The sequence below is a fragment of the Triturus cristatus genome, chromosome 6 (assembly GCF_964204655.1).
Source record: "Triturus cristatus chromosome 6, aTriCri1.1, whole genome shotgun sequence".
Classification (NCBI taxonomy): domain Eukaryota; kingdom Metazoa; phylum Chordata; class Amphibia; order Caudata; family Salamandridae; genus Triturus; species Triturus cristatus.
The window spans coordinates 1,837,658,577-1,837,673,324 of record NC_140589.1 but is presented as its reverse complement, the minus strand read 5'-3'; the positions used below and the strand labels follow the sequence as shown (position 1 = coordinate 1,837,673,324).

At 44.5% G+C, this 14,748-nt stretch overlaps 1 protein-coding gene across 1 annotated transcript in view; it reads right to left on the bottom strand.

The window, feature by feature from the left end:
• ATRAID (all-trans retinoic acid induced differentiation factor) overlaps positions 1–14,748 on the bottom strand; it is a 91,459-nt gene that overhangs the window by 49,884 nt on the left and 26,827 nt on the right. The window contains exon 2 of the mRNA XM_085613269.1: positions 12,446–12,573. Within this exon, the coding sequence (XP_085469395.1) occupies positions 12,446–12,573 (128 nt within the window). The remainder of the gene's footprint in view (positions 1–12,445; positions 12,574–14,748) is intronic.

The window sequence follows — 14,748 nt, the reverse complement described above, 5'->3', positions numbered from 1 at the left end:
TATAAGTGTTTAGCTATGCAACAGTTGCATAACTAAATACTTATAAGGTCCCAAAAGCGAGACCTATTGACTATGCAAAGCGGCCGTGCAGCCGCGAAAGTGAAAGTGAGCGCGATCACGATCAAACATCAAAAGTGGCCGTGTGGCCGTGAAAGTAATCGCGGTCAAGCGCGGCGCGTGCGCCTGCGCACATGCACTGTAGCTCTAGGCTGGCCTGGTAGCACTTTTTGGAGCCCTCTCAATAAGTCTCGCCAGACCAGCGCATGCGCTGGGTCAGGCGAGACCTAAAAATAGTTTTTGGGTCTCAAAAAGCACTCACTCCCACAGTAGTTACTGGCACTGAACAAAACTACTTTGTGTGCAGATACCCTCCTTGTGATAGAGCAGAATGCGGTCACTCACAGTGAAGCCAGCTGAAACAGAGTGAGAGACAGAATTTTAATAAACACAAAAGGTCACGGTCAACGCCAGACCAAATTAGGGGCCCAATTATTACAAAAAAGTCTCAAAAGTGCACCAATTGTATATGTCCTTGCATTAAGTGCAGCTATACTGCTTTCGGGAATTCCCACGAATTTACAGAAGTAGGGCAAGAAATAGTACTCCTAGAAAATATTTGTGAACTGCATTTTAGCATGAGCAAATATGCATGTGTAGATTTGCTCATGCGAAAATCTGAGTGTTTGCAAGTTCACTTTCCCTCCAACCACTTTTTTCCCCAACTCTAGAAGAAGGTTTACATCGGCCATTGTCAGGAGTACATTTCCAACATTTCTCAGTATGGGAAAAGATTAGAGAAGAGTTATTGAAAACCCTTAAAACATGCAGGTTAGTAGGTTTGCACAGAGTCAAAATGGCATTCTAACCCTGGAACTATTGCTTACCACTACCTTTAGCCCCAGTAAGTAGATCTACGGAAACGTGGCAACATAATGGGGATTGTATTAAAACACTACTACGGTATGAGCCCTGGCATAATCAGAGAGGCTGTATTAGAGTTCTTATATAATGAAATTGCTGCCATATGTTGTCGCTGCACTACATGGCACCAGAGGGACAAGTGGATTTTGTTACAAGACAAGTAGATTTATGAAGCAACCTGCCCTATGAACAAGTAGATATTTGATTAAATTCCACATCCCTGACGGCGATACAATACTAGACACTCACCAGTGTAAAGAGGCGGTGGAAACATTGTACATCATGCTATGTGACAAGACTAACATATATATATATATATATATATATATATTTTCTTTTATTTATGTTTATTCAGTTTCCAATAGCATGGTAACTTACATGAAAGTACATGTCAATAAGCATCAATCAGCAAGCAAAAACAAACCCTTCACTCCCCCACCCCGCTGGCATATAAAATGTAGTACGCAAGTAATGCGGTGAATCTAAAAAAAAGCAAACGCTTATGAGTGGCTGAGCATAAATACATAAAAGAAGTGGAGTTCCAATGCAAGTGAAACAGTGCCCTAGTATAGAGTAACACATGTTCAATTGTAGTATTACAGGTCAGGATTAGTCAGTAGGTATACCGTTAGCGGGGCCCAGAAATCCTTCGGGCGCGAAGCCTCAGGGTGCCTCTCTGCATATACTTCTAACTGGTCTCTACAGTATATTAGATCACGGATCCATTTCTTCACAGTGGGAGAGGTTTTCACCCCCCAGCATTGCGCTACAGCTCTTTTGGCCAACAAGGTTGAGACAGCGACCAGCGCCGATTGCAGGGCTTTAAAAATTGAACATTTCCAAGAAGGCAAATCTCTGGTGTACAGCGCACAGGTTCCAGCACTATATCCGTGAGTACATTCGCCACCTTGGACCAAAATGCAGATATACCAGCACACAGCCATGCCAAATGCAAAAAAAAAAAAAATCAGCATCCGCCTGTCCACACCTCATACAGCCTGCAGTCTCACACAGTCCAAACCTACAGAGTTGCAGTGGGGTATAATATAATTGAGGCAAGTACTGAAAGTGAATTATACAGAGATTGCAGTTCGCAGTGAGATGACCCGTTAGCATGCAGCAGGACTTCCATTGTTCGAGAGTGAGCGTAGATCCCAGAGCGGCATTCCATTTGAGATAAGAAGGGTGTTCCCCCGGTTCCCGCAGAGGCGCATTATACAGCTTGGTAATCAGACCTTTTTTCTCTTCTCCTGCTAGCACCGCCTGCAGCGCCAGTTGGGAAGTTCAGGTATATAGCTTTAATTGCCTGCTTACTCTGACAAATACAGACCCCAGCATGAATCCACGGTTCCGACCCCCCTGTACATCCTGTAGGGACCATAACTGACCCGGTTTATACAGATCCCCATGAGGGTGATCCCAACGGCCGCCAATACCCTCAGCGTTGGCTTCTCCTGCGCCGCCGAGATATCAAGGTGTGCAGCCAGTGGTAACGTCGGGGCATATAGATAGGGACGATGAGATCTTTTGGCTAGATCTTTTGGCTAGAGTCTTCCATGTCCAAGCAGTACGTTGTATAGGATTGATTTAAATTCTGTGACCATCCATACACCTCCGAGAGAGTCACCGCCTGCAGGGGCATGGGGAGAACGGCGTCCAACTCAATAGCAGTGTGAGGTTGGAACTTCTGCGGAAAATGCCAGTAATGCGCAAACTGCGCTTGAGCGCACAAATAGTACAACCGCAGATCTGAAGCCTCAAAGCCTCCACGATCAAAGGGCTGCACAAGGGTGTCCCAGCTGCATCTGGGTTTCTTGCGCCCCCAGACAAATGTAAGTAATGCTGACTGAAGTGTCTTGAATAATGCTATATTCAGCTTTATAGGAATATTAACAAAAAGAAAAAGCAATTTGGGTAATATAGCCATTTTGGTCACTGCAATCCGGTCTGCTAGCGAAAGAGGGAAAACACGCCCACCGCTCTGCCTGCTCGGTGATCCGCATGATGACTCGGCCATAATTTGTAGAGATAACTTGCTCCGGGTCTCTGTGTAGCCATATCCCAAAATACCGTACCGGCTCCTGAGTCCACGTCAGCGGAAAGTCAAGTGCTATCTCCCGCGTACCAGCTGTCAGTGGGAATACCTGTGACTTTGACCAATTGATCCCTAAGCCGGAGTACCTCTCAAATTTGACGTATTCCCAGAGAAATTCAGATAGGTAAATAGCTGGCTCACGAACATACAGGAGTATATCATCGGCATATAATGAGACCACTAGTGGTCTCTGCTGAAATCGCAAAGCAGCCGCCGCATGCCACAGCTTACAAGCAAGCGGCTCCAGCGCCAGCGAGAAAAGCATTGTGGACAAGGGGCACCCCTGACGAGTGCCTCTCTCTATAGGAAAAGCTGTGGATACCCACCCATTTAAGCGCACTCGTGCTACTGGATCCGTGTAGAGAACCGTAATCCATTGGCGGAAAAATTGGGGAAAGCCTGTAAACCTATATCCCCATTGAAGGGAATCAAATGCCTTTGCTGCGTCGAGCATCACAGCCACTGCCTGGAATTCTGGGTCGGAATAATGAGGCGTGGAGAACACGGTTCGCATGTTGTGTGCTATGGATCTAGCAGTCACAAAACCTGACTGATCCGGAAGGACCAGGAGGGGAAGCAGCGACTGAAGCCAGTTGGATATCATCTTTGCTAATATCTTGACATCTATGTTAATAATCGAGAGAGATCTGTAGGAATCGCACCGATTGGCAATCTTGTCAGGCTTCAAAAGAGTCACCAGCAGAGCTTCCTTAAGGGTGAGCGGAAGCCTCCCTTCCTCGTATGCCTCCGCATATACATCCAGAAGCCTAGGGAAAAGGTCATCCACATAAGCTTCATAAAACTCGCTGTGGAGCCCGTCCAGCCCTGCAGCCTTACACGCAGGAAGCAACATTATCGCCAATTTGACATCTTCTACATCGAAGGGCTGCTGATATATTCTCTATGACCCTACGAGAGCCATCTCAGTGCAACATCATTGGAGGCACCACGCCCCTATTAGCATATAGCTTAGTGTAGAAGTTGAGCACAATGCCGCTTATCTCGGGCGTTGTGAAGTGCGCAACCCCGTCATCATCTAATAATGCAGTAATACACTCCTGGCTACGCGGTGCCGCCAGCTTTTGGGCTAACGAGCGACTAGGGCGTCCCCCCTCCCCGTAGTAACGTGCCGTACAACGCTTGGATAAATGATGTAACTCTTGGTCAACGGTGTCATTATGATCTGTGACAAGATTCCTAATTTCAGCTAACATGGTAGGAGAGGGTTACAGCTCATATGCGCGCTCAAGTGTAGCGATATCCACTGCTAATTTTTTTATTCTGCATCTAATGTCCCGCAGCACCCCTGCTTGTGCGCCTATACATGTTCCTCTGATGGTCACTTTAAATGCCTCCAACAGCACTCCTGCACTCTTAACAGAAGCCTCATTTTCCCGAATATAATGACGAATGGCCTCCCCAATAGTCTGCTTGAAAACAGGATCCGTTAGCGAAGCCTGCTGCAAACGCCATGTAAATGGCGGCCTCTCACATGTAGGCACCTGTAGCTCCAGGGCCACAGGCGCATGATCGGAGCGCTTGCGTGCCATGTGACTGACTCTCACCGCCCATGTACACACAACCACAGAGACCAGCCAATAGTCTATATGAGACTATGTCCCATGAACAGAAGATATGAATGTGCTTTCCTTTGCACCCGGATGTTGAAGTCTCCAGACGTCACGTAGATTTCTGGCATCTAGAATCCCCAGTAGTGTCTCGGACGCCTGCTTGGGCCTTGCAACTCCACTACCCACCCGATCCAGAACCGCATCCAAACATACATTAAAGTCACCTCCCCAGATTATCTCAGCTGGAGGGAACCCAGAGATGCGGTGCCACAATTCTGAGAAAAAGGCCGGATCATCAATGTTTGGCCCATACACATTGACCAATAATATACTCATACTGCCCAATTGACCATGCACCCTCATCACTCGTCCAGACTCATCCATTTCCGCGCGATGTACAGAAAATGGGACCCCTTTCTTGACAAGAATCAGCACCCGCCGGAGTAAGTAGAGTAAGAGGATGCAATACTCATACACGCCCAACGTGCGCCTACCTTTTGTTCCGAGGTATTGTTAAGATGCGTCTCTTGAAGAAACGCCACTTGCACATCCATTCTATCCAAGTATGCCAAAACGGAACAAATCTTTTTGGGGGGTGTTGAGTCCCCTCACATTCCAGGTGAAAAACTTTACTCTACCACTCGTCACAAGAGTAATGTAACAAACACAAGCATATCATGTCAGGCAATGAGTGTCAAACACAATCACTCAAAGTTTTTGGTGGATAGACTCCGAACGAGGCACAGTATGTAGTCTGATCTACACAAAGCCTGGCCTGGAGGTGGGGTGTAATAAGAGGGGGGGGGGGGGAGGGGGGAGAAGTGTGTGGGGGGTTGTGGATCATTTAAACACGCACGGCTGAAATTCCTCATAAGTGATGCAAGAGTACTCTGCACCAGAGCATGATCCTGGACCAAATTATCTCCTGCATATGTTACAGCTGCACAGCTTCGAAATACGCTTTGGAACCCTCTGCTAAATAATACATTCCAGCACTATCCTGCAACATAGCCTCAATCCAGCAGTCCCTTCGGGAGTGCACTCTCTGGGAGTACATCTCACACTGCGTAACCCTCTTTTTAGCTCTGGCATTAGCCAAGACCTTTTGACTTTACTAACATTATATGTACAATATACTTACTAATAGGGGCTTTCAACTAGCCCTCTTAATCTATTGATCTGTTATTGTGTCATTCAAATTTTACTTCCATCCACTGCAGCATGGGACAATGGGTCAGTTCACTTCAGCCATTGCATAACTTCACTAAGAGGGATACATTTTGCCCTTTCACAGGGTGCACTTCAGCCCAAAAATCAGTTCACTTAAGTGCTAGAGACTATTGTGGCAATGTGTGAGACACAAAAACTGCTCATTGCCAATGTTTTATTTTTATTTTAGATAGATTGCATACACTATGCCAACACATCAATACACAAAACCTAAAGAATGACAGAATTATTGGCTTGGCCAATGCTTGTTCCAGTATGACCTGATGTTAAAGCACACGATCCATCACAATAAATTACAATCCTTCTCACTACCAGCATATATAGAAGAAGCTCCTCAAACTGATAAACTCTACTGCCCCACACTAACATCTCAAACTTTCATTCTCCTGTTCTCAAGGATAATCTGAGAACCTTCACCTTCCTCTCCTCAACACCTCACAATCCTTCACCTTACTCTCACAACATCCTCACAACCCTTTAACTTCCTATCCCCAACAACTCACAAACCTTCAACTTCCTCTCCCAACACCTCACAAACCTTCACCTTCCTCTCCCTAACACCTCACAAACCTTCACCTTCCTCTCCCCAACACCTCACAAACCTTCACCTTCCTCTCCCCAACACCTCACAAACCTTCACCTTCCTCTCCCAACACCTCACAAACCTTCACCTTCCTCTCCCCAACAACTCACAAACCTTCACCTTCCTCTCCCAACACCTCACAAACATTCACCTTCCTCTCCCCAACACCTCACAAACCTTCACCTTCCTCTCCCCAACACCTCACAAACCTTCACCTTCCTCTCCCAACACCTAACAAACCTTCACCTTCCGCTCCCCAACACCTCACAAACCTTCACCTTCCTCTCCACAACACCTCACAAACCGTCACCTTCCTCTCCCCAACACCTCACAAACCTTCACCTTCCTCTCCACAACACCTCACAAACCTTCACCTTCCCCTCCACAACACCTCACAAACCTTCACCTTCCTCTCCCCAACAACTCACAAACCTTCACCTTCTTCTCCCAACACCTCACAAACCTTCACCTTCCTCTCCCAACATATCACAAACCGTCACCTTCCTCTCCCCAACAACTCACAAACCGTCACCTTCCTCTCCCAACACCTCACAAACCTTCACCTTCCTCTCCCAACACCTCACAAACCTTCACCTTTCTCTCCCCAACACCTCACAAACCTTCACCTTCCTCTCCCCAACACTTCACAAACCTTCATCTTCCTCACAACACCTCACAATTCTTCACCTTCCTCTCCACCTCACAATCCTTCACCTTCCTCTCCCTAAAACCTCACAATCCTTCACCTTCCTCTCCCAAACAACTCACAAACCTTCAACTTTCTCTCCCAAACAACTGACAAACCTTCACCTTCCTCTCCCAACACCTCACAAACCTTCACCTTCCTCTCCCAACACCTCACAAACCTTCACCTTCCTCTCCCCAACACCTCACAAACCTTCACCTTCCTCTCCCCAACACTTCACAAACCTTCATCTTCCTCTCAACACCTCACAATTCTTCACCTTCCTCTCCTCACCACCTCACAATCCTTCACCTTCCTCTACCCAAAACCTTACAATCCTTCACCTTCCTCTCCGCAAAACCTCACAATCATTCATCTTCCTCTCCCTAAAACCTCACAATCCTTCACCTTCCTCTCCGCAAAACCTCACAATCATTCATCTTCCTCTCCCTAAAACCTCACAATCCTTCACCTTCCTCTCCCCAAAACCTCACAATCCTTCACCTTCCTCTCAAACAATCTTTTAATCCTTCACCTTCCTCTCCAGAAAATCTCATAACCCTTCACCTTCCTATTCCCAAAACCTCACACTCCTTCACCTTCCCCTCTGCAACACCACATAATCCTTCACCTTTGCAACAACTTACAGTCCTTCACCTTCATCTCCCCAATCCCCGTTTAATGCGTTTTTCTTATTCCGATGTATTAGGCAGACACTTTTTAAGCCGGGACAATTGTGTGGAGACGGATGCGTCTATTTGCTGGTATATGCTTATCAATGCAAACCTCTGAGTGGATACAAGTTTACCGCCCAGAACTTTCTTCTAAACACAAGTGTATGTAGACCGTTGCAGAACAACTGCCCATAATACATCGGAATAAGAAAAACGCATTAAACATATATTGTGAGCCCTAAAGAAGTTCGTTTGTGGACGAAACGCGTTGGCGGTTGCAAAAACGCTATTAAAAAAAATTAAGAAAAATGAATAAAGGATGAAATCAAAAAAGCAAAAGAAGACCGACTTTTCTTTGGGAAAACAGTTGTGTTAAAAATCACTTTCTGTGTACTTTACATGCTGGACTTCTTTAAGTGTGCAGGGCTGTTTGTTTTTTGTATGGTATTGGGGAGACCAAGTGGGTAGTCTTTGGTCTCTTCACATAGGGACCTAGGGGATTGTGTCTCAAGCCCTCTTGCACCTTTTTCTGTTTATATAAGTAGGGACGTGTAGACTGGTGCAGGCATTTATGCTTTGATCCCCAACCCTGTATGACTCATACCATAGTAGTGTTTGAATACTTGAATCCCCTTATGCCACTTTTCCGTAGATCTATATACTGGGACTGAAGGTAGTGGTATGGAATAGTTCCAGGGTTAAAATGCCCTTTTGCGTCTGTGGTAACCTACTAATATGCATGTTTTAAGGGTTTTCAACAACTCCTCTCTAATCTTTTCCCATACTGAGAAATGTTGGAAATGTACTCCTGACAATGGCAGACGTAAACCTTCTTCCAGAGTTGGGGGAAAAAGTGGTTGGAGGGAAAGCGAACTTGCAAACACTCAGATTTTCGCATGAGCAAATCTACACATGCATATTTGCTCATGCTATAATGCAGTTCACAAATATTTTCTAGGAGTACTATTTCTAGTCCTACTTCTGTAAATTCTTGGGAATTCATGAAAGCCGTATAGCTGCACTTAATGCAAGGACATTTACCATTTGTGCATTTTTTGAGACTTTCTTTAATAATTGGGCCCCTAATTTGGTCTGGCATTGACCATGACCTTTTGCGTTTAATAAAATTCTGTCTCTCTCTGTATCAGCTGGCTTCACTGTGAGTGACAACATTCTACTTTCACAAGGAGCAGAGCGGCACACAAAGTAGTTTTGTTCAGTGCCAGTAACTACTGTGGCAGTGTGTGCTTTTTGAGACCCAAAATATTTTTTGCTTTTGCCAATGTTTGTTATAATGGTGAGGGCCCGGCAACTCCCACACCAATGCGGTTTTACAAAAACCATTCAAAAACAAATCACACATTGACAAAATTAAAAAGCGGACCACCAACTTCAGACCTACTGGCTTTGCCAATGCTTGTTTATTTGTGTTGCCTATAATCTTATTGAAACTGGTTACACTGATTTTCCATTATGAATATTTTTGAGAAATACTAGCATGCATCAAGACACATTACTAAATGATGCTGCAAAGAAATGGTACCTGAAATGTGACAGTATTTTAGCGATTATTTTCCTGCTTTTGTATTTATGAAAATTTTATTTTGAAAGCAAAGAATCATCAATCTTGCTTTCAAGCTTCTGCAAATATTTGCATCAAATCAGAGAGAATTCTAAGAGCATTATACATAGCCTCATATTGATAAACTTTGAAAACGTGTGTACACATTTTTATACTGGAACCAGTCAGTAGTGCAGTCAGAGCTTACAACATTTACTTAGAGCGCTCAACCGAATAATAAAGGCTTTCAATTAAGGAACCATAAATACGTAAGTGTGAATAGCATTAACATATGCACAAAAATATCTTCACTGCAGCCAGTGCCCTTCCCTGATCCATAATGTGGTATTGCAAACTGGCAGGGAAAGGGTTGGTGCTGCAGGGGGTTGGGCCTACTTGTCCTAAAGACAAAATACACATGAAAACGTGTTGCCCTTGACCTCAAACAATATGTTCTGGGCGTCAGGCTATAGGAATTCCTCATCCCTGGGTACATAAACTGCAAAAACGAGGACAGTTACAAGAACAGAATGTGATAAACAAAACCGCCACCTCCCTATGTATCTAAATGAGCACAAAAGACAGAGGGAGTTATTCACTAAAGGTTGATTGGGCACTCATGCCCACAGGCTTTTAAAATGGTAAGTAAACTGACAGAATACCTTGTTCCGCTTTGAGTAGTATTGCACCACCCTCTACACCCAGATTAAAGAGGACAGGAGGCAGAATGCCTTCCTCCAAACTCTCAACCAAATCTTTTTGCCAGCTTCCTGACACTTGGTGCTAAAAATGGAAAGGCATGTGGAAGGTATGGATAAGAACTTGGTTAGATCCAAACACAACTCTACCCAGTAAACTTATACAAATCCCTCGAAGTCAGCAGCAACTAAAAATGCAAAAGGCAGTGGAGTGTAAAGTTGCCTAGTCCTAAATCTCAAACAATAAATTTACAGTAAGCAGTGTTAGAAATGTATTCTGAAAGTAGGGAACTGGCTGCAATGAGATATTAAAATGAAAGAAACTGTTAAATAATGCATAAAAAAAAACAATTAATTTTGTTCCTACAAGAGAACCCTCAAATTGAAGCAAGAGGCATCGCACTGGCTCCATACCCTAGTGATGAATCGCCAGGCACAATCTAAACGAAAGAATGGCCCTCACAGACCTGCTTTTGGAAGCGATGCATGCGCTGCCTCTCTCCCCATTCATGCTCCTGCTCAGCTCTCTACTCAGCCCTCACGTGAGTTGCTACACTGCCCTTGATGCCAAGTACAGCCATATTTAAATATTATCCCGCCAAATGCTTCTGCATTAAGCAGCATAGAGTGGCGGCAACATTATTCATTGCCGGGCCAGAGGTCACATCTGACTGGGCTGTTCTATGAAGCGCCCATTAAAGCTTTGTGCAGGTGAGTGGTTAGGTCAAGCTTAGTAGACAGCACACGCGCAGTCCGTTGCGAGACAGTGTGGCTTACCAAGAACACAGAGGGGCTTGGAGCTGCCCACAGCTTATCATTGGTTGGATTTTCCTTCTCATGCTCATTTGCCTGCTTCTTATTCGTGCTCCAGCCTGTAAATACTGCAGTCGTCCCTCCCATGGAGCATGGAGTCTTTTACAGTCTCTGATTAGCATCCATTAAAGATTCCACTGCTTGTGATTCAAGCACTACTTTCTTTTGCGTCAAGCATTCCGTGAGTGCGCGCATTTCAATCATCTGCCTTGTGTAAGCACTCCCCAAGAACTCAATGTTGCTCCGTTGATGCTTTTTCTTGCCCTTTCCCTCTTGCGCTCGCCCATGTACTTCTTCCCATTGCATCCCACATTCCCGCTCTCTGTGTTGCTTACTTGTCCTTCCTGGTCTCCGTATGAGGTTCTCATCCCCCTGTTGCTTTTACGTCCCCTGCTCAAATTCCCCTTTGCTACTTCACGTTCTGCCCCATCATCCCATTTGTTGCTTCTAGTTCTCCCTGCCTTCCACAGTGTTGGTTCTGCTCACCCTGCCCACCTGCTTTTAAAAAAGAAAACACTTTTGCACATTTTCTTTTTGGGTGCCCGTCCACCTTGGATTGGTAAACAAAAAGAAAAAAAAAAGGAATCCACATCATTGTGTATGGGCACGCGGGCCTACCAAATGATGTGAACAACCAAGTAAAAGTTATTTTTATTTTTTTACTTTAGCCACGTTGTACGTCATCCTGGCTGCTGTGCAGCGTGGCCAAAATCCATTGGCAAAGTCAGTAGGTCACAAAGGCAAGACCTATTGGCTTTGCCAATGCTTGTCCCCTTCCCTTTCTGACACCAACCTTTCCAGTCTGTTCTCCCGGTTTATCTGGGCGGGTGTCAGCGGCGCCCTGACATGTCCTGCCACAACACTCTTGTTGCCATGCAAAATCATCTTACTTCTTAAGCATAGAGGGTTACGTTACACCCTCTTCTCAAGCAGTAACGTGGTTTTATAGCAACTGCTAAAGTTTGGCTGTTAATTAGTAATAGGGCGGAGCCCCGTGTACACTGAAGTAGTACCTCACAATCATGTACTCTTAGCATTACAATAAATACAATACTATTTTAATCCCCTCCCCATCTCTTAGAGTGAGCTGTAGTAACAATGCCATTCTTCCTCCTCCATTCCATGACTGAACGGATTTAACAGTCCATGACCATTCACTTTCCTTTTCCAGTGTGAACCGCACCGTGAGGCTACCGCATCCCTTCACTTTTTCTTTACTATAGTTAACTATCTACTTTATGAATGAAAAACAATTAAATAAAGCGCGGTTATCATCCTCTCTTCCTGGGTGAACTGAAGAACCACTGCACAAGCCTTTAACTCCTGAATAGTTTGAGTGGACAAGTAAACCTCTCAACGCTTCTCCTCTCTGTCTGCTTGAGATCTGAGATAGCAGCCTCCTGGCCCTGCTTTTCATACTGCCTGGGACAAGCAGAGGTCCTCTCGTGTTGAAAATCCATCTTCACCGCAAGGATTTATGTGGAACATTTTGAATTCAGCAATGCCCGCCCATAGGGCTCTTGTTTCCTGTTAAAAACAATTTACCAGCTTCCGCATTGCCTTTAGTTCTGCCGAACGCACGTTAACATTACAAAGACAATATGCATACCTTACCCCGTAATGATATTCCCAGCCTCGAGCCGAGAGAGGCAGCAGCGCCCCTTCAGTACCCCATGACTGGCCTGGCAGAGAAGGACCACTTCCGAAGAGTTTCTGAGCTGTGCGGGGCACCAGTCACACAACTGAAAAGAAGAAAAACATCAGATCGCGAACGACAAACACTGCTTCAGCATCTCTCTCATCAGGCCTTCTTGTTTTGGGGCACACAGACTCCTAATTCAAGGTCTTCCTGGGTTTGAGCAGAGAGATTTCCAATGGAGCCTGTTTAGAAATGCGCTTCCTTCTTTTCTTTATCCCACACAACAAAAAGTTACTTTAATGCACCATCAAAACCCCACAATGTTAGAAAGCAGGTCTATGACCTCATCAAAAGGTTTCAATTATTAGGAACTCCCGCCATGTATAAAGGACACCGGAGTTACAGTGTATATTGAACATCTATTCTCGACAACGCATTCATCTTGGGTAATAACTGTGGTCAGAAAGAGGGTTGGGGCAGAGTTTAAAAGGAATGAGTTTTATCTAGCATTGTGGAATACTGTAGCACAAAGGACCTGGTCCCATAGGATTCTGCCAGAGGGACATAAATATCAATCTCCTATCCCCCTCCCCCACCTCCATGTGCTGCTTACTATATTGGATACAGACAGGAAACATTTCTGTGCTATACCTGACCTAGATCAACCACCAGTTTCTAAGTCCATCAAAGCTGTATTTATAATAAGTACCTCAGGGATATCAGGCCAAAGGCTTCAGGATAATGCTGCATACCCTGCATATGCTGCACACTGGCCTCTCTCCACCCCACACACTTTGCTAAAATGGTCAAACCCTTGATCAGCCCTCACTATAAAAGGTCCTCTCATTAGGTCTCGCCTGACCCAGCGCATGCGCTGGTCTGGCGAGATTTATTGAGAGGGCTCCAAACAGTGCTACCAGGCCAGCCTAGAGCTACAGAGCATGTGCGCGGGCGCGCGCGCCACGCTTTACCGCGATTACTTTCACTTTCCCGGCCGGACGGCCGCTTTGATGTTTGATCGCGATCACTTTAACCTTCGCGGCTGCAGGGATGCTTGGCATAGCCAATAGGTCTCGCTTTTGGGACCTTATAAGTATTTAGTTATGCAACTGTTGCATGGCTAAACACTTATAAGGTCCCAAAGGCGAGACCTATTGGCTATGCCAATGCTTGTTTTTATTATGTCCAGAAGACAGCTGTGGGTTGAAAGCAAGAAACGCCATCACATACACGGAGATGATTTAATATGCTGGGTTTCACGACCTAGGATCAGCTAATGTGCATCTCAAACATTTGTCACCCAGCCTCAACCTGCAATTGCATACTTAAAAGGCTTCCCTCATCAGTCCCGCTTCCGCATATGCTTGTACATTATCAGATCAAGGACTCAACTATTCTAGTTGGGATGCTGTTTAATACCCATCAAAATCTGGAGCTCCTAACTAGTTTACAGATGCTCAGGGTCAACCTAACTAATCCTAGGCGTCTTTCCCCTTTCCCCTCTACAATAACTGGAGTAGGAGAGCTTCCAGTGTACAAAAGATTGTTTTGGCCATCATCATATGCAAAAATATGCAGAGCTCAGAGCATCAGTGTCATTTCTGCTAAACACATTTTCTCCATCAGTGGAAAACTCCAGCCAATAATGAACAGCTTTCTCGATGGCCATCAACATCCTCTAAAAATTTTGCTTAAATACAGAACGGCTGATTCACAAACAGCATTTTGTAGTACATAAACTAGTACTATAATACTACTGTTTACTGAATACAAGTTGCTGTTAATAAAACTATGTGTGTAAATCTCCACCTCTCTCATTACCACTGGGAGATCTCCACGCAGCTTTATATACAAAAAAAACTAATGAAAACTAAATTAAATTAATGTAATTTCAATCTATAAATACCTTTTGGTATTGTTTATTAAATAATAAAAAATGTAATTTAGTGTTTTGAAAATAAATAGTGAAAAAAGAATTCTAACTTAATATATTTAAAATATTTAAATATGCGATTCCAAATTAATAGCACTGTATCTTTGTGTTGTACATTGTAAACATATAAATGTAACTTACATAATATTTACCACCAAAGTATTTTTTCCTAGGTTTACGCATATTTTTACATTAACCCTACTCTTTACCGGTAGCAGAGAAAGGCTACAGGCAGAAACTTAACACTCGCAAATTAAGCTCCATCCCTCAATTCAGGATGGGAGAGACATGCAAGTCTACACTTTAAAGTGAATTCACTACTTTTGCTTAGTCACCATTTACAAG